This window comes from Hypanus sabinus, chromosome 14, assembly GCF_030144855.1.
Source record: "Hypanus sabinus isolate sHypSab1 chromosome 14, sHypSab1.hap1, whole genome shotgun sequence".
NCBI classification, from domain to species: domain Eukaryota; kingdom Metazoa; phylum Chordata; class Chondrichthyes; order Myliobatiformes; family Dasyatidae; genus Hypanus; species Hypanus sabinus.
The window spans coordinates 59,823,446-59,844,321 of NC_082719.1; the positions used below are offsets into that span (position 1 = coordinate 59,823,446).

Consider the following 20,876-nt stretch of genomic DNA (forward strand, 5'->3'; position numbering starts at 1 on the left):
TATAACCCTCCACCACTGACTCAGGCAGTGCATTCCATGCACCAACCAACTCTGAGTAAAAAAAAACACCTTCCTCTAATATCCCCCTTGAACTTCCCACCCCTTACTTTAAATACATGTCCTCTTGTATTGAGCAGTGGTGTCCTGGGGAAGAGGCACTGGCTGTTGACTGTCTATTCCTCTTAATATCTTGTACACCTCTATCATGTCTCCTCTCATCCTCCTCCTCTCCAACGAGGAAAGCCCTAGCCCCCTTGGAACCTGTTGGAATTCTTTGAGGAGATTACAGGTAGAATAGATAAAGGGGATGCAGTGGGTGTTGTATATTTAGACTTTCAGAGGCCTTTGGCAAGGTGCCACATGTGAAGCTGCTTACCAAGTTAAGAGCCCATGGTCATGGTATTACAGGAAAGTTACTAACATGGTTGATTGGTAGGAGGCAGCGAGTGGGAATAAAAATGATCTTTGTTTGGATGGTTGCCAGTGACTAGTGTATGACTCCTGCGGAATACCAAAGATTGGTGGTGGGGTAGGTAGTGTTGAGGAAACAGGATGCAGAAAGACAAATTAGGAGAATGGGCAAGAAAATAGCATATCATGCACTTTGGTAGTAGAAATAAATGTGCAGACTCTTTTCTAAATGGAGAAAATCTAAAAATCTGAGATACCAAGCGACTTGGGAGTCCTTGTGCAGAATACTGAAGGTTAACTTGCAGGTTGAGTCAGCGGTGAGGAAGGCAAATCCTGTCAGCATTCATTTCAAGAGGTCTAGAATGCAAGAGCAAGGATGTGATGTTGAAGCTTTAAGGCACTGGTGAGGCCTCGCCTTGAGTATTGTGAACAGTTTTGGGCCCCTCATCTTAGAAAAGATGTGTTGGCATTGGAGAGGGTCCAGAGGAGGTTCACAAGGATGATTCTAGAAATGAAAGAGATTCCAGGAACATTTGATGGCTCTGAGGCTGTACTCACTGGAACTCAGAGGATGCAGGGGGAATCTCATTGAAACCTTTTGAATGTCAAAAGGGATTCAACATTCAATAAATGTGGAAAGGATGTTTTACATGGTGGCAGAGTCTAGGACAAGAGGGCACAGCCTCAGGCTAGAGGGGCACCCTTTCAAAACATGCAGAGAAATTTTCATCAGATGGTGGGCAATTTGTGGAATTTGTTGCCACATGCAACTGAGGAGGCAAGGTCATTGGGTGTATTTAAGCAGAGTTTGATAGGTTCTTGATTGGGCATGACATCAACAGTTACGGGGAGAAGGCTGGGAACTGGGATTGAGGAGGGGGAAAAAAAGGATCAGCAATGATTGAATGGTGGAGCAGAATCAATGGCCTAATTCTTCTATGTCTTATGAACCCCTGGGCCACCCCATTAGTGACAGGCAGGTGGTCCAAAGAATCAACCTCTCACCATCCTCTGCCTCCTAACTTGCTAGCTCTAAATTCACTCAAGTAGCTGTCCCTGAAATCCTTGGAACCTAATCTTCCAGCTCAGTTCATCATGCAGAACCTCTTCAAAGGCCCTACAAAACTCAATAAATAACACTGATTAGAAATTTCGAATAGATTGCAACAGAATTAACATTGAGCTCCTATCAGGAGTAAATCTTGGCATGGCAAAATTTAACAATTTTTCTAGGAAATCCATAAAATTAACCTATATGAAGTAGATAACCCTTTAGCTCAGTGTACCAAGGTAAAAAGTTAAAGTAGGTATTTATTTTTGGATTCACTGACTTCTTGATTATAGCATCATTTTAGCAATTCAGGGGAAGTATTTCTTGAGTATAATCTGACATTTCAGTTTCTACAGCTTCAGATTTTTCACTATTACAAGTGGCTCCATATTACTAAAGTCCAGCACTTAGGTAAACCAGCTTTACAGTATTTTACTTTTGAAATTCCCCCCCAAACCCCACCCCCCCATCCAATAAGTGCAAACTAGTCAAAATAAATGCAAATTACAAATGAAATTTAAATGCTATTTTTTAATTATTTTTTTTTAATGAGTTTCTACAACCACAAACAAATCAACAAAATGAAATGCTAGTATTTAAGCATACATTAAATGGAACAGTTCTTGGCAAGTAGAAATGTAGTTCTCCCTCTCTTCTTTAGTCATCAAAGATACCAATTCAGGCTGTTGACTAACTTCAGTATAGAGATGTGGTTTTCCAGCAATCATAACCATGGGTTTCTCCAACTCAGATTCATCTTTCAGAACTTCTCGTTGTGTAACTTGTTTTCTGTTCTTGAGGTCTTCTTCAGATTCACTGGTATCACTGTCTGGTTCAGTCTGATTGGAAGTGAAGGTTGCTCCAGTTGGTTGTCTTTTCTCATGAATCATAAGTGTTTTTATTATTTCACAATTGAGAGTCTTGCTCTTTGTATTTTGATCAAGGTTTTTGGCATGTTCTAAAATATTTGAAAGTGAATTTGACTTGTCAATCTCAAAAAATAAGTTTGGCATCACATGCACATTCCCAATACTTAATAACAATCCAAATTCATTTTTCCTACCCATCTGCAAAAATTAATTATCAAAGTGAACCTGGTGTCACACAATGCCTGGCTTTTCTTTGGAAGAAAATAAGTGGTGGTGGAGGGGGGGGGGGGGGGAATCAAAGATTAACCTTTAGTTTCAAAGGCGGAGTAGCATTTAAAAAAAAATATCACGCAGAATTCATGGTATTTTGCACTGGCATGAGGAAGAAACTATTAAGGTCAAAGCATGGGAACAAGCCCTACAGCCCAGTTTGTCCATGCCATCTATGTTCCCAGCAAACTAGATCCATCTACCCATATTTGGCCCATAGCCATCTAAATAGAGTTGAATCTAAATGATGAATCTAAAGCCTTATTTTCTGATTCTCAGTGTGTCCTCCTGAAGAGCTGGGCATGATGCAATGCCAGTTAGTTTACATACTAGAAATACTGGATAACGTAAAATAGCATAGGAACTTCAGCTCACAATGGTTGCCATTTTAAACTAACCCCATCAGCCTCCACGCAGTCTACATGCCTCAATTCTTTGCATGTTCATGTGATTGTCTAAATGTGTGATAAATGCTGCCATTATGTCTCCTTCCACCACCAAGCAGCTTGTTCCAGGCACCTACTAACAGTGTGTACATGTACAAGTATAAATCCCCTTCAAGCATTTCATCTCACCTTAAATTTATGCCCTCCAGTATGACCACTTTAGGCATTTCTAGTAGAAGATCTCTCAATCTGACACTCCAGAGGACACCTTAAGTTTGTCCAATTTCTCCTTATAGCTAATACTCTAATCCAGACAATATCCAGTTGACTCTCTTCTGCTCCCTCTCCAGACCTCCACAACCTCCAACTTGGCTGAAACAAACATTACAGCTGTAATGTAACAGGGTAGTGAAGAGAGCTTTTGGTATACTGGCTTTCATCAGTCAAAGCATTGAGTATAGGCGTTAGGATTTTATATTACAATTCTACAAGACAGTGATGAGGCCACATTTGGTATATTGATGAAGGGTCACAATGGAAAATATCAGCAGTTTACCCTTTCCCATAGATGCTGTTTGGCCTGCTGCGTTCCTCTAGCATTTTGTGTGTATTACTTTGATTTCCAGCATCTGCGGAATTGGTCCTATTTGAAATATTTTGTTCAGTTTTATTCACCCTACTACAGGAAAAATATTAAAATGGAAAGAGTATAAAGGAGATTTACAAAGATGTTGCTGGGACTTGAAATTGAATTTATGGAGAGGTTCAGCAGGTTGAGACTTCTACATACCTTTCACCCCACGTCAATGGAGGAGAATAATATGACCTAACGGAGTGTATAAAATCATGAAGACCATAGATGGCGGAAAAAAACTACACATTGACCCCAGCGTTGGGGAAATAGAGGGCTTACGTTTAAGGTGAGGAGATAGATTTTAAAAACTTGAGGGGCAACGTCCCCCTCCCCCACCCCAAGGGTGGTGTGTACAGTATATGGAATAAGCTGCCAGAATAGTTGGAGGGTACTTTAATAACTTAGACACTTAGATAGTACATGAATTAGAAAGGTTTATAGGACATGAACAAAGTACAGGCAAATGGTTGGGAATCTTGGTCAACATGGTACAGATTAAAATCTGTATGTCCAAACTGTATGATTAAAATCAAAATATATAACATCTAGTGCACTATTTTCATCACCACAAAATAAATTAAGTTTGTAAGACATAACCTTCTCCACACAAAACTAAACACGAGGAAATCTGCAGATGCTGGAAATTCAAACAACATATACAAAATGTTGGTGGAACACAGCAGGCCAGGCAGCATCTATAGGGAGAAGCACTGTCGACGTTTCGGGCTGAGATCCTTCGTCAGGACTAACTGAAAGGAGAGATACCAAGAGATTTGAAAGTAGTGGGGGGAGGGGGAAATCTGAAATGTCGACAGTTCTTCTCCTTATAGATGCTGCCTGGCCTGCTGTGTTCCACCAGCATTTTGTGTGTGTTATTTCCATACAAAACTGATTATTGTTGTTTTTCAGATAAACATAGATTCCACCTCCAAGAATCTTCTCCAGTAATTTCCTTATCACTGAAGGCTTACTAGCCTATGAATTCCTGGTTTGTTGCTACTGCCCTTCTTAAACAGAGGAGCAATATTAGCTATTCTCCAGTCCTCAAATTTCACCTGTAGCTAAAGACGCAAGGCCACAACAATCTCCTCTCTTGGTCTCTCAATTTGAGATAGATCCCATCAGGCCTTGGGGTTTTATTCATCAAGAGACCCAACATCTGCTCCTTGGTAACAAGGTGCCCTAGAATGTAAACATAACCCATGTTGATCTTGATAAGCTCATCAAGACTACTAATGCAAAGTATGTTTTAGTACCACTTGCCTACCACCCTGGTGCCACTACTCCTTCCCTTTCTCCCATGGTCCACTCTCCTCTCCCATCAGATTCCTTGTCCATCAGACAATCACAGGATATTTTGGGTATTAATCGTGGGACAGATATTCATAAGTTATCTTTGTATGCAGATGATTTATTACTATTCATTTCTAACCCGGAGAAATCCATTCCAGCAGTTTTATCATTATTGGCTCAATTTAGTGAGTTTTCTGGGTATAAGTTAAATCTTAATAAAAGTGAATTGTTTCCATTAAATAAACGGGTCCCAATTTATGGAAATTTACCCTTTAAATTAGTTAATGACTCTTTTACTTATTTAGGGATCAAAATCACAAAGAACCATAAAGATTTGTTTGGATTTAATTTTTTACCCTTAATTGATCAGATTAAAGGTTTGTTTACTAAGTGGTCACCTTTGTCTCTATCTCTAATAGGTAGGATTAATGCTATTAAGATGGTTATTTTAACTAAGTTTTTATATATTTTTCAAGCGATACCAATTTTTATCCCGAAATCTTTTTTTACTAATGTTGACTCTAAAATTTCTTCATATATATGGCAGTATAAAAATCCCAGGTTAGGTAAAACATATTTACAGAAGACAAAAAAGGAAGGCGGGTTAGCATTACCTAATTTCAGATTTTACTATTGGGCAGTTAATATTAGATATTTGTTATGCTGGTTGAAAGATGGGGGTGGATCTTTTGGCCCTTGTTGGGTGAGTTTAGAAACTAAATCGGTATCAGCTTATGCTTTGGGTTCTATTTTAGGGACTTCTCTCCCTTTTGCTCTTTCTAAATTGCCGAAACGAATTGGCAACCCGATAGTTAAACATACATTGCGTATATGGTTTCAATTTCGGAGATTTTTTGGGTTGACTCAATTCGTTTTAAATAGTCCTATTGTATCTAATTGTTTTTTTCACCCTTCCATTATAGATCAAGCTTATTCAGCTTGGAAAACTAAGGGATTACTAAGATTTTCTGATTTATTTTTAGATAATTGTTTCATGTCTTTTGAACAATTATCCAACAGATATAACTTGCCGAGATTTCATTTTTTTAGATATTTACAGATTAGACATTTTTTAAGTTCTGTACTCTCTACGTTTCCAAATTTTGTGCCTTCAGATACTTTGGAGAGTTTATTTGAATTAGACCCTTTTCAAAAAGGGCTTATTTCAAAACTTTATAATATAATTATGAAGATACGTTCAGAGCCCCTTTATAAGACTAAACAGGATTGGGAAAGAGAGCTTAGTTTAAGTATTTCTAGTGAGAATTGGGATAGAATTCTTCAATTAGTTAATACATCATCGTTATGTGCCAAACATTCACTAATACAATTTAAGGTTGCACATAGGGCCCATATGTCCAAGGATAAATTAGCTCATTTTTACTCTCATACAACTCCTATTTGTGATAGATGTCATTCTGAAATTGCGTCTTTAACTCACATGTTTTGGTCGTGTTCATTTTTGGAGAAATATTGGAAAGATATTTTTGATATTATATCTGCGGTTTTGAATATTGATTTACAACCATCCTATTACCGCAATTTTTGGTTTACCAATGTTAGATTCACAGCATTTATCTTCTTCAGCCCGTCGAATGATTGCATTTCTAACTCTGATGGCTAGAAGATCTATATTGTTGAATTGGAAAGAAATTGATCCTCCCACTGTATTTAATTGGTTCTCTCAAACTATGTTATGTTTAAATTTAGAAAAAATTAGAAGTGGTACTTTTGAGACTTCTATTAAATTTGAAAAGTTATGGAGACCATTTATTCAACATTTTCATATGATGTAATATGACCCTGTGCCAAGTACATTTGATTTCCCAGCTTTTAGCTTATGTATTTTGAGAGGACCGGAAGTGACGGCATTGATGAATACTTATTTTTGTGAGATATTATAAACAGCCCACTTTTTTTTTCCTTCTCTTTTATTTGTTTTTTTTTCTTTTATATCACTTATTAGTTATAGTTATTAGATTAGATTAGTTAGTTTTGCATTATATAAATTTTTTTTTGTTTTTTTTCTTTCTTTTTTCTGTTTTTTTTATATTATACATTATGAAATATTTAGATTTACTATGTCCATACATATATCTTATGGCTTATGTCTTGGTAAACTCATTTATATTGTAACTATTATGTATGTTTTTTTTTCATATGTAATGGAATGTGTATGTTGGTAATTTCTTTATCAATATATCATCTGTATTCTGTCCATATTATTAATATTAATAAAAAGATTTAGAAAGAAAGAAAGAAAAGAAAGATTCCTTGTCCACCCTTTACTTTTCCACCCATCACTTCCCAGCTGTTTACTTCATCCCCCATCAACCTGGCATCACTTTTTAGCTTGTACTCCTCCCCCCACCCCCCAGCTATTTATTCTCACATCTTTCCACTTCCTTTCCAGTCCTGATGAGCGTCTCTACCTGAAACGTCGACTGTTTATTTACTTCCATAGACGCTGCCTGGCTTGTCTAGTTCTTCCAGCTTTTTGTGTATTGCTCTGCATTTCCAGCATCTACAGAATCTCATTTATTTTTAGTACCTCACCCACTTTCTCAGGCTCCAGGCACAAATTCCCTCCTTCGTCTTTGAGTAATCCAACTGTCTCCCACATTGCCATCTTGTGCACAATTTATTTTATCATTTTACCATTTGCTTGGCATAGAAATTGTGGGCCAAAGAGTACATTTTTGTACCATACTTGTTATAATTTATGCACAAAGTGCTTTAGGATTGTCTTTAATCTTATTTGGCAAGAACATCTGATGGCTCCTTTAGTCATCCTGATTCCTGTTTTCTGGCCTCGCTTGTATTTGAGTGGAGACCTGACAGAAGTTTAAAAAGTTTGAGAAGCTGGATTGGATAGAAAGCCACAGTGTTTCTCCCCAGCTAAGAGGGGGATAGGTGCTTGGACAATTATAATGGAGTAGTTTAAGATGTTTTTAAATAGCCACATGAATATGCAAGGGACAGAAAGACACGGATTATGTGCAGGCTGAGGAAATAGTTTATTTTACGATCATGCTTGGCATAGACATTACTGGCCAATGAGCACATTCTTATATTAGACTGCTTTATGTGTGTACTTTCTAAATCATGCCATTTTGGTGTTTGCGCATGGAAGCAAAAGGATTTTTCTGCCCCCTACACTGAATGGTTACAAATTGGATGGGGAGGGGATAGCTTGTAAGTGTTCAGCAAATGCTTGTTAATTATTTTTGGAACAGATTCAGGAATAGCATGTCCAATGCTTTGAAACTCTCCTGTAGTGATGTAACAAATATTTTGATGTCTTCAAGTGTCTGACAGAGCAGAAATTGTAGAAGGTTGTAACAGAAAGTTACATGCTGAACAAGGAAGTGATAACTTAGAAAGTTCAGTTCTTATACCCTTTAATTTATTGGGTCTAGGTTTCTTTTGGAATGCTTGAAGATTTCCTTTAAAAGTTGCTAAAATAATAAGCCTACATTTTCAAATAATTCCCAAAGCTCTCAGATGTGATTGTGCTGTTACATTCTTGTGTTGTATACATTATGAAAAATGCAAAGTGGACTCACCAATTGAACATTCAGCCACATCCAAACCAGTTCTTTCAACAGTGCTTGTGGTCATCCAGATGGGTTGCGGTTTAACGAGCTGCTTCTTGGTTTTTGCTTCAAATTCCTGGACATTCACCATAATGTTTTGTTCATAGAGGTCACTGCAAGCTGTTTTATTGGACCATCTTTCTGGATGTGCATAGCTTGCGGGACATTGCATTTTTTGTCCCTGACTGAGGAAAAAATGCAATCATAAGCTATAAGTATTCATGTATTGAGCATCTTTAACTACAAATACTGTATAACCAAAGTCTTTACATATCTAGATTGCAAAATACATACAAGACGGACTTGCAAGGTTATTTTTTTTAAGCTCAAGATTTTTTCAGCACGGACTAGAAGGGCCGAGATGGCCCGTTTCCATGCTGTAATTGTTATATGGCTAAGATAACTGACATACACCAATAGATAATTGAATTCAAACATTATTTAAAGAGTTAAGGCTAGTGGGGAACAGGGAGGAGTGGTGGTAGAGATCAGTCATAGTCACACTAAACACATCAGACTCAAGCCTTTTATGTTTTACTTATGGTGCTGTCATATGGAATTACTCTCACAGCCACTCTGGCTAGAAATACACCTTATCGATTTATATTAATCCTAGACATGAGCAACACTGGTGGAAATAGTCCAAAAATGTTTCTGTCAGTAGAAAGGCCTTTTCTTCCGACTGCTCTCAAATAAGAACATGAAGATCATGGAAGTATTATGTTGGACTGGCAACATTAAAATCTGTTCAATGTTCTTGCAATATTCTATGGTTAAGAAGCCATACAGTGCATTAGCCTTCATCAATCGTGGGATTGAGTTTAAGAGCCGAGAGGTAATGTTATAGCTATATAGGACCCTGGTCAGACCCCAATTGGAGTACTATGCTCAGTTCTGGTCGCCCCATTACAGGAAGGATGTGGAAGCCATAGGAAGGGTGCAGAGGAGATTTACGAGGATGTTGCCTGGAGTGGGGAACATGCCTTATGAGAATAGGTTGAGTGAACTCGGCCTTTTCTTCTTGGAGCGACAGAGGATGAAAGGTGACCCGATAGAGGTGTACAAGATAATGAGAGGCATTGATCATGTGGATAGTCAGGGGCTTTTTCCCAGGGCTGAAATGGCTAGCACGAGGGGACATATTTTTAAGGTACATGGAAGTAGGTACAGAGGTGATGTCAGGGATAAGTTTAAAAAAAAAGAAAAAAAAAGCACAGAGTAGTGAGTGTGTGGAATGGGCTGCCAGTGACAGCGGTGGAGGCAAGAATGATAGGGTCTTTACTTTTAAGAGACTCCTGGATGCATACCTGGAGCTTAGAAAAAGAGGGCAATGGGTAAAGCATAGGTAGTTCTAAGGACGTGTTCAGCACAGCTTTGTGGGCTGAAGGGCCTGTATTGTGCTGTAGGTTTTCTATGTTTCTATTTAGCTGGTCCCTAAACTAAATCTGATAACACGTGGAACTTGCTTCAGGTTTACAGGGAGACTGAAGTGTCGCCATTCCAAAAGGATTTAAGCATGGATAGCAAATAAAACTCATCTGTCCCCTTACCAGAAAGGCTGAAATGCAATCTATTGCATTGTAGCAGAGAATAGAAAAGCTTAAGAATTTCACTTTTAGATTCATCAGACATACATTACCCAAGTGCCAGATCTGGAATATCACTGGGTTGTGGTTCCAGAAGTTCCTGTGGAAGAGCAAAATCTTCAGCATCGTGTACAAGTGCATAAATTGGTTCAACCTGCTCATTAAATGTTGCCAGAAGAGTTTGAGCATCCCGTTTCGGTATTGCAGTAGCATCTTCTTCTACTTCAGTGAGACAGTAAGTGCAATTTAAATTACCTGTGTAATTTTATGGGAATAGAAAAAACTATGACTACAGAACAGACCGTCATGGAAAAGCCTTTCAGCACTTCATTCTTTTGTTTATTCTCCACAACCTCACCGCTAATTAATTACAGCATTCAGATCAATGTTTTATCAGGGTCTTTCAGGCACAGCAGCATTAGTGATCAAGGGTGATGCAATCTTCTGGAGCCCTTCCCGTGGCCCTGCTTCTCCTGGTCCCCCATCATTTCAGCAAACAACAGAAACACTATGGCCTCCAGTAAATATTCCCCATCTTCAGCAGAAATTACTAAAAGAGATTGCCCCAGTGCTGTCCAGAAATTATGTGACAATAAAGGAAGAATTGCCTCAACCTTACTTGGATTATTTACTTTACACCACTTTGATCTGGTGTCAGCACAAAGTTGTTTCTTACCAAGTTAAGCTACTAATTTCATGGGAATTGCCAAAGATACTACATTACATTCAATTTGTGGAAGCAGAGCAGTCAGACAGTGTAATTTTAGCTACTTAGTGAATTATATAGATTGGCTGCAAAACCATACATTTGTACCCAAAAAGGAAATTGAGTAAAATTTGGACTCAAGAGCTTCAAGAGGATACCTTACCTGTGCAAGGATCAAACAAATGATTGACTTCCAAATCACTAAATGTACTGAAGCAAATTGGACATTTAAAAGAAGATCTTGTTGTGGAATCTCTTTCATCAGTTTCAATTTTTCTGCGCATAATGTCTAACTTGTATTTCACCATATCCACCAGCAGCTTGTAGTTAATATAATAATAATTGTGTCGGGAACTTTTCCCATCAGGACTTGTTTCAACTCTAATTCGACTCTTGATAAACTTGTCAGCTTTTAGCGTGTTGAGAACAGCTCGGAGTTGCTTCTTCTCAAACTTAAGAAGTTGTTGCAGATCATCCTCCTTCACACAGGGATATCGAACAAGAACATCTAGGGTGACGGAATATTCCACCCCGTAGAATCCACGCACAATGTATTTTGCCAAGTGCTTTAAAGCTGCAGGAATTTCAGTTACTAATTTTTGGTCTCCCATTGTACCTTCTATCAAATTAGACAGGAATAATCATTTTTAAAAAAGTTAAAATCAACTTGATTAGCAAAAGGGATTATCTGACAGTAAAGACCGATACCCTGTATTGTCTTCAAAGAAAAGTAGGCAATAAGCAAACAAAATGCAGGAAATGTTTCTCTGCATGTTGACAAATCTACCAAACTACAGTGATGAACCCAATCTGAAAGAGCTTTTGTTAATTAAACAGCAACAATAGTTTTAATTCAAACTTGTTATTTAAATATTGGAGTCTACAATTAAATAAATGGGTTTTATTGATCTCAATCAGTAGCTGGGAGATTGAAACAGCATTCAAAGTTAAATTGCTTTTAAGTACAACTTGATAACATGACAGCTTCTTTCCACAAAAATGTAATAACTTCTGTGGCAAGCAGTTGTGAATTTAATAAAGGTGGCTAAGCAGTCAATCACAATAGGAGCACTTGCAGAAATTTTTAAAAACAAATGATTATCAGTCCTTTTTTAAAAAAAAAGCATTGTGCATAATACTAAGTTCGGAACATTCACATTATGGCAGTAACAATAAACTGAAGTAAACGTTTTAAATATTAACATGTAATAGAGAAAGTACATAATTAACATTTTCATTTTTAGAATCAGATAGTTAAAGCAGCTTGTATTGTAATATTCAAGTGAATTTGATCAATTAGAAAACTGCTGGATGTCTACATTAAATTGCAAATGTAGAAATTCCAAAACTGTTGTCATTTTTGCAGTGTGAAATTTCAACATTATAAGCACAAGATCAGCATCATTAAACATTATCTGGTGCTCACAAATTATTTTCAAAAGCCTGGTATATTTGAACATTATACTACAGTCAAGAGAAGATAACTGTCTTTTGAATGAATGATGCTTTTTGGATGCCTCTCCTGTTTGCTGGAAAAACTAAGCTTTCAAGTTATTCAACACCACACACAGTGCTGGAGGAACTCAGCAGGCCAAGCAGCATCTACAGTGGGATGCAAAAGTTTGGGCACCCCGGTCAAAACTTCTGTTACTCTGGATAGCTAAGCGAGTAAAAGATGACCTGATTTCCAAAAGGCATAAAGTTAAAGATGACATATTTCTTTAATATTTTAAGCAAGATTACTTTTTTTATTTCCATCTTTCAGTTTCAACAAAAAAGGAAAAGGGCCAGAAGCAAAAGTTTCAGGTGACAGTTCAGGTGACTGATTTATCTTCAGACCTTAGTTTCCCAAGAACTTTTTATCTGGTTATGGTAATTTCACACACTGCATGACCCCTTACACTCTGGAACATCCACCATACTGCTAGTTTTCTACAGTGAAAACAGATACAAAATATTTATTCAGTTTCTCTGCTATTTTGTTGTCCCCCATTACTATCTCTACAGCACAATTTTCCAGCGGTCCAATATACGCTCTCACGTCACTTTTACACTTTGTATCTTTAGAATCTTTTAGTATCCTCTTTAATAGTTTTAGCTAGCTTACTTTTGTATTCCATCTTTACCTTCATTATTTTTAGTCATCTTCTGTTGGTTTTAAAAAGCTTCCCAATCCTCTAATATCTGCTTTACTCTTTAGCTTTTATGTTGGCTTTGATTTCTCTTATTAGTCATGGTTGTATCATATTGTCTTTAGAATAATTTGTCCTCTTTGAGACACAGTGGGATGCAAAAGTTTGGGCACCCCGGTCAAAATTTCTGTTACTGTGAATAGCTAAGCGAGTAAAAGATGAACTGATTTCCAAAAGGCATAAAGTTAAAGCTGACATTTCTTTAATATTTTAAGATTACTTGTTTATTTCCATCTTTTACAGTTTTAAAATAACAAAAAATGAAAAGGGCCCAAAGCAAAAGTTTGGGCACCTGCATGGTCAGTACTTAGTAACCTCCCCTTTGGCAAGTATCACAGCGTTTACAAGCTGTCTTGGGCCGTCTTGCATGCACTGCTCTTTTGAGGTCTATCCAGATTTTCGATGATGTTTAGGTCGGGGAACTGTGACAGCTATGGCAAAACCTTCGGCTTGCGTTCTTGAGGTAGTCCATTGTGGATTTTGAGGTGTGTTTAGGATCATTATCTTGTTGTAGAAGCCATCCTCTTTTCATCTTCAGCTTTTTTTTTTAAAAAAAGCAGACAGTGTGATGTTTGCTTCCAGAATTTGCTGGTAGTTAATTGAATTCATTCTTCCCTCTACCAGCGAAATGTTCCCTGTGCCACTGCTGCAACGCAAGCCCGAAGCATGATCGATCCACCCCCGTGCTTAACAGTTGAAGAGGTGTTCTTTTCATGAAATTCTGCACCCTTTTTTCTCCAAACATACCTTTGCTCACTGCAGCCAAAAATTTCTATTTTAACTTCATCAGTCCACAGGACTTGTTTCCAAAATGCATCAGGCTTGTTTAGATGTTCTTTTGCAAACTTCTGACACTGAATTTGGTGGTGAGAATGCAGGAAAGGTTTTCTTATGATGACTCTTCCATGAAGGTCATATTTGTGCAGGTGTCGCTGCACAGTAGAACAGTGCACCACCACTCCTGAATCTGCTAAATCTTCCTGAAGGTCTTTTGTAGTCAAAAAGGAGTTTTGATTTACCTTTCTAGCAATCTTCCGAGCAGTTCTTGGAAAGTTTTCTTGGTCTTCCAGACCTCAACTTGACCTCCACCATTCCTGTTAACTGTCATTTCTTAAATATATTACAAACTGAGGAAACGGCTACCTGAAAACGCTTTGCTATCTTCTTATAGCCTTCTCCTGCTTTCTGGGCATCATTTATTTTAATTTTCAGAGTACTAGGCAGCTGCTTAGAGGAGCCCATGGCTGCTGATTGTTGGGACAAGGTTTGAGGAGTCAGGATATTTATAAAGCTTTGAAATTTGTATCACCTGGCCTTTCCTAACTATGACTGAACAAGCTATAGCCCTAACAAGCTAATTAAGGCCTGAGACCTTGGTAGAAGTTATCTGGGAGCTGAAATCTCTTGGGGCACCCAAATTTTTGCATGGTGCTCATTTCCTTTTATTCACTCTAAAATTGTACAACACAAAAATAAAACACTAATCTTGCTTAAAATGTTGAAAAGAATATTTCACCTTTAACTTTATGACTTTTGGAGATCAGTTCATCTTCTACTCACTTAACTATTCACAGTAACAGAAATTTTGAACGGGGTGCCCAAACTTTTGCATCCCACTGTATAGAAAAAAGTACAGTTGATGTTTTGAGCCAAAACCCTTTGGCAGGACTGGCGAAAATAAAAGCTGAGGAGTAGATTTAAAAGGTGAAGGGAGGGGAAAGAGAACCACCAAGTGATAAGTGAAACCTGCTGGGGAGGGAGAAGTAAAGAGCTGGAAGTTGATTGGTGAGAGGGGGAGGAGGGGGATGGGAAATGGAGAGAGGTGGGTTGGTTGGGGCATTAGTGGAAGTTTGAGAAATTTATGTTCATGCCTTCAGGTTAGAGGTTACCCAAATGGAATACAAGGTGTTGTCCCTCCAACCTTATCACGGCAATGGAGGAGGCCATGGATGGACATATCGGAATGGGAAGTGGAATTAAAATGGGTGGCCACTGGGAGATCCCACTTATTCTGGCAGACAAAGTGTAGACGCTCAGTGACGCTGTCTCCCAATCTACGTCAGGTATCACCGACCTACAGGAGGCCGCACCGGGAGCACCGAACACAGTACGTGAATCCAGGACTGTTTAGGGCCATGAAAGATGGGGAGGGAGGAGGTGTAGGGGGCAAGTGTAGCACTTGTTCCTCTTGCAAGGATAAGAGCCAGGAAGGAGATCAGTGGGGAGGAACAAACAGACAAGGGAGTTGCATAGGGACCAATGCCTGCATAATGCAGAGAGCGGTGGGGGCAATCCCATTGGATGTGGTGGAAGTTACAGAGAATTATGTGCTAAACATGAAGGCTGGTGGGGTGGTAGGTGAAGATAAGAGGAACCCTATCCCTGGTAGGGTGGTGGGAGGATGGGGCGTGTGTGAAATGTAAGAGATGCAGTTGAAGGCAGCTTTGATGGTGGAGGAAGGGAAGCCCCTTTCTTTGAAAAAGGAGGACATCTCCTTCATTCTAGAATGAAACGCCTCATCCTGAGAGCAGATGTGGCAGAGACAGAGAAATTGAGAAAAGGGGATGGCATTTTTACAAGAAGTGGGGTGGGATGAGGTGTAGTCCAGGCAGCTGTGAGAGGCTGTGGGTTTGTAATAGACCGGTGAATAAGCTGTCTCCAGAGATAGAGACAGAGAGATTCAGAAAGGGAAGGGAGGTGTCAGAAATGGACCAGATGAAGTTGAGGGCAGGGTGCAAGTTGGAGGCAAAGTTGAAGTTGACGAGTTCAGCACAGGTGCAGGAAGCAGCACCAATGTCGTTGTCAATGTAGCATAGAAAAGTGTAGGCTTGGAACACACTGTTCCACATAGTCGACAAACAGGCAGACATAGCTGGAACCCATGCGAGTACCAATGGCTACAACCCTTTGTTTGAAGGAAGTGAGAGGAGCCAAGGGGAAGTTATTGAGAGCGAGGACAAGGTGGAGGGGAACTGGTTCGGTCTGGTGTCCAGAAAGAAAAAAATGGAGAGCTTTTAAGGCCTTCCTGGTGGGGGATGGAAGTGTATAGTGACTGGACATCCATAGTAAAAATGAGATGATGGGGTCCAGGGAACTTGAAACCCTTGAAAAGATCAAGATCATGTGAGGTGTCACAAATGTAGGTAGGAAGGGACTGAGCTAGGTGGGATAAAACAGAGTTAAGGCAAGCTGATACGAGTTCAGTGGGGCAGGAACAAGCTAAAACAATGGTTCTATTTGGACAAGCAGGTATGTGGATCTTGTATTCCATTTTGGTACCCTCCAACTTGATGACATGAATATAGATTTCTCAAACTTCGGGTAATACGCCCTCCCCTCCATTGCTTGTCCCCCTTTTCCCTCTCTCACCTCATCTCAGTAATCAACTTTGCAGCTCTTTACTTTATCCCTCCACTTCCAGATTTCACCTATCACCTTGAATCTCTCCCCTCGCCCCCCCCCCCATCTTTTAAATCTATTCCTCAGCTTTTCTCTCCCCTCTTCAGTCCCGCCGAAGCTTTTCGGCCCAAAACATCGACTGTACTCCCCCGCCACCCCTATAGATGCTGCCTGGCCTGCTGAGCTCCTCCAACATTTTGTGTGTATTGCTTGGATTTCCAGCATCTGCAGATTTTCTTTCGTTTGGGGTTACAAATTATTCAATTTCTTTTGATGTAGCTCATCACAATTGAAACTTGAGGTTCAATGATCTGCAGAAAATTAATTCCTTACCCCACTCAGCTACTCAAGGTGACACTGCTAGGACTGGATTGCGCAGATTCGAATCACAGCAAGAATTGTTTCCTTCTTTCACGACAGAAAGGGAAGTTTGACAGTGTAGTTTAAAGGAAGACAGTACAGTAAGCCACTTAACTAGCATGACCAATTTAATAACATTGTAATTTAAGCTATGACCTTACACTCACCAAATATTACCTAGTTAGTAACTGTGGGCAAATAATGTTAGTATAACTAAACTAAACCATATCAATTTCAGCATGAGAACAAATATCCACCCAAAGCTCAGCAGCAGTGCTACCCTGGGGGGTGAGGTGGTAGGTGGGGTATATGTGCTTTGCTAGTGTGTGAGAGCAATAGAAGTGATAAAATATTCACCAAGTTTGATTCCTCATTTAGTTAATTAAATGAGAAGGCATTAAATACTTGCCTTTATTATGGCATGTTAAAACTCATCTCTTGGAGCTGTACTTGTTTGTTTAAACTATAACATGGCTTTATTAACTCAGAGGGTTAAGAAACATACCAGGAGAACAGTAATAACAAAAGTGAGCTGAAAACAAAACCAACTAAAAATATACACAGAGGTGTAGAAAGGAAAGGCCAATTCAAATAGGACACTACTGAGAAAGTCAGGTAATTAACACAAGCCTCTGATATCTAAAATTCACATAAATATGCTTCAGCAGATATTAGACACAAACACCAACAACATGGATGAAAAATCCACTCACCAGAAATTACTGCGACTGACCAAATGATCCAAAACAAGCAACTGGTCAAGAATGGAGAATTGAAGTACTACTGAAAAGAATTAGGAGACAATCATAGCAATTAAATCATAATTAAATTCAGAAAGGTGTGAAGGTGGCTGTTAGGCACTATCTTAAGCTGTTGCCTTTGGGACAAATTGCTTTATTGGATATCAGCCAAATGGGACCAGCTGGGAGATATCTTAATCTGGATAAATGAGCCGTTCCTGTGCAGTACAAATCTATAACTATGATTTATTTTCATGGAAATGTACAGTGCTGTTGCCTGTGGATTTCTAGGATTTAGATCCAAAAGGATGATGAATGTGTTCTTTTAAGCCAAATGCCGTTGACCTTCCAGGTAACACCAGTTCAGGAGGTGCAGACAATGAAGCTTTGGTGTGTTGCTACAGACTATCTTGCAGGTGGAATATACTGACTTGTTATGTGTTGAAAGTGAAGGAAGTGAATATTTAAGCAACACACACAAAATACTGGAGGAGTTCAGCAGGCCAGACAGCATCTATGGAAAAGAGTAAACAATCAATGTTTCAGGCTGAGATCTTTCATCAGGACTGGAGAAAAAGAGATGAGAAGTCAGGGTAAGAAGGTGGTGGGAGGGGAGGAAGAAATACAAGGTAGTACGTGATTGGTGAAACTGGGAGGGGGAGGATGAAGTGAATCCTGGGAAGTCAATTGGTGAAAGAGATAAAGGGCTGGAGAAAGGGGAATCTGATTGGTGAGGGCAAAAGGCCCTGGAAGAAAAGGAAGTGGAGGGAGGTGATGGGCAGGTATGGAGATAAGGAGAGGGAGGGAAATGGGAATGGTGAAGGAGGGGGGTTGGGGCAATTACTACAAGTTTGAGAAATCAATGTTCATGACATCAGGTTGGAGGCTACCCAGATGGAATATAAGGTGTTGCTCCTCCAACTTGAGTGTGGCCTCATTGTGACAGTAGAGGAGGCCATGGATTGACATGTTGGAATGGGAAGTGGAATTGAAATGAGTGGTCACTGGGAGATCCTGCTTTTTCTGGCGGACAGAGCATAGGGGCTCGGTGAAGCGGTCTCTCAATCTATGGTGGGTCTCATCGATATACAGGAGGCCACACCAGGAGCACCAGACACAGTATACAAACCCAACAGACCTAAATGAAGTGTCGCCTCACCTGGAAGGACCTGGTAGTGAGGGAGGAGGTGTATGGGCAGGTGTGACACTTATTCCACTTGCAAGGGTAAGTGCCAAGAGGGAGAAGAGTGGGGAGGGACGACTGGACAAGAGCACTGTGTAGGGAGCAATTCCTTCAGAATGCAGAAAGTTGGGGGGAGAGGGAAATATGGGCTTGGTGGGGGGGGGGATTCCGCTGGAGGTGGTGGAAGTTACAGAGAATTATGTGCTGAACATGGATGCTGGTGGGGTGGTAGGTGAGGACGAGAGAAACCCTATCCCTGGTGGGGTGGCAGGAGGATTGGATGAGGGCAGATGTGCATGAAATGGAAGAGATGCGGGTGAGGGCAGCATTGATGGTGGAAGAAGGGAATCCCCTTTCATTGAAGAAAGAGGACATCGCCTTAGTTCTAAAATGAAAAGCCGCATCCTGAGAGTACGTGTGGTGGATGCAGGAATTGAGAGAAGGGGATGGCATTTTTACAAGTAACAGGGTGGGAAGAAGTATTGTCCAGGTAGCTGTGAGAGTCAGTGGGTTTATAAAATATAGCAATAGATAAGCTGTCTCCAGAGATAGAGAGATTGAGAAAGTGGAGGTGGAGCTGTCAGATATGGATCTGATAAATTTGAGGGCATAAGTGAACATTTATATTAGTGAATGGGATGCCACTCAAGAGGGTTTATATTACCCTTTGTGAAGGCAAACTTCCAATGAATTGCCAGAGCTTCATCAGATTAAAGTTCAAAGTAAAATTTATTATCAGAGTTATCACCACATGCAACTCTGTGGGCATACTTAGTAAGTGTATAGAACGGTAACTGTAAACAGGATCAATGAACAACAAACTCTGCAAATGCGAATATAAATAAATAGCAATAAATAATGAGAGCATGAAGTAACAAGATAAAGTGAGACCATTAGTTGTGGGAACAGCAGAAATAGAATGAGTGTAGTTATCCCTTTTTGTTCAAGAGCCTGGTGGTTGAGGGGTGGAACCAGGAAGTGTGAGTCCTGAGGCACCTGTACCTTCTACCTGAAGGCAGCAGTGAGAAAAGAGCATGGCCTGGGTGGTGAGGATCTGTGATGATGGATGCTGCTTTCCTAAGGCATCATTTCATGCATACTGACCATACATTCTTTCCACACTAGATCACTGTATGTGGTGTACCATTTATGAAATGTACATCTATAAGACAAACAGGATCATAAACCTCCATCATCTGAGTTGTACACTCCTCTGACTTGGAAATACACCATTATTCAGTCAAAATCCAGCAAACTCCTGCCCAGAAAGTATTGGAAGTACCTTCACCATAAAGACCACTGTATCTCAAGAAGGTAACTCACCACAACCTTTTTAAGCATCAATAAATATCACAAATAAGATTGAATTTACTATCAAGAGATGGAAAATGGGAGCAAAATTGAAGCCAATCTAAGAAATGTTAGCTGGGGTAACTTGCTGGGTTGATTGACATTTACTAATGGAGGGCAAATTATTCATAATCAAAACCAAGTTTCACTTTGCTAGATGTTAAGGCTTTGCTGCTGTAACTCAGATTAATGCATATGTATTTGCTTTAATACTTGTGCCCTGTACACAGTGTATTTATAAAGCTAGAATAAGTTGAAACGTATCTATTATTTTAAATGCATGATTGAATTATATTTTGTGTGATGCATAATTGCTTTAATTCACTTAGCATGCAGTAAAGGTTGGGCTAATGACATGGAGTCATAGCAGTCATCGAAAACTATTGCACAGTAAAAGGCCCTTTGGCCCATCCAGTCCATGCCAAATCTTTTAAACTCCCTAGACCCATCAGCCTGCACCCGGACCACAGCCCTCAATGCTCCTCCCGTTCCTTAACATGCAAACTTCTCTTGAAAGTATAAGTAAAGGTGTTTCTGCAATTCATTTATTGGGAAAATGCAATATCTAAGAAGTTCAACAAGTATAGTTTTACAATGCAAGAACAACAAACAAACCCTTTTGAGTGAAGGTTATCTTTTGAGTTATTGTCAAATTGCAATGAGTTTTTTTAAATTAAAGAGTACAGTTTTTTATTTATGCTAATGAACTCTTTTTCAGTTATATTAATAAAACTAAGATTGCCACTATTAAACAAATCAAGAAGCACTTTATAATTGGAAGAAAACTATACAGGATTTCTGCTATATCTCCAGTTGTTCTGGTTCACATAATGTCTTTGAATATCAAAAA

At 39.4% G+C, this 20,876-nt stretch overlaps 1 protein-coding gene across 1 annotated transcript; it reads right to left on the reverse strand.

Annotated features, from left to right (window-relative positions):
• Window positions 1-2,058: 2,058 nt before the first annotated feature.
• Window positions 2,059-11,413, reverse strand: LOC132404481 (general transcription factor IIE subunit 1-like). The gene is made up of 4 exons (XM_059988637.1): window positions 10,966-11,413; window positions 10,150-10,351; window positions 8,481-8,695; window positions 2,059-2,420 (listed from the first exon to the last, which is right to left on the reverse strand). The coding sequence occupies exons 1-4, from the start codon at window positions 11,411-11,413 to the stop codon at window positions 2,059-2,061; spliced, it is 1,227 nt and encodes a 408-aa protein (XP_059844620.1).
• Between the last annotated feature and the right edge of the window lie 9,463 nt (window positions 11,414-20,876).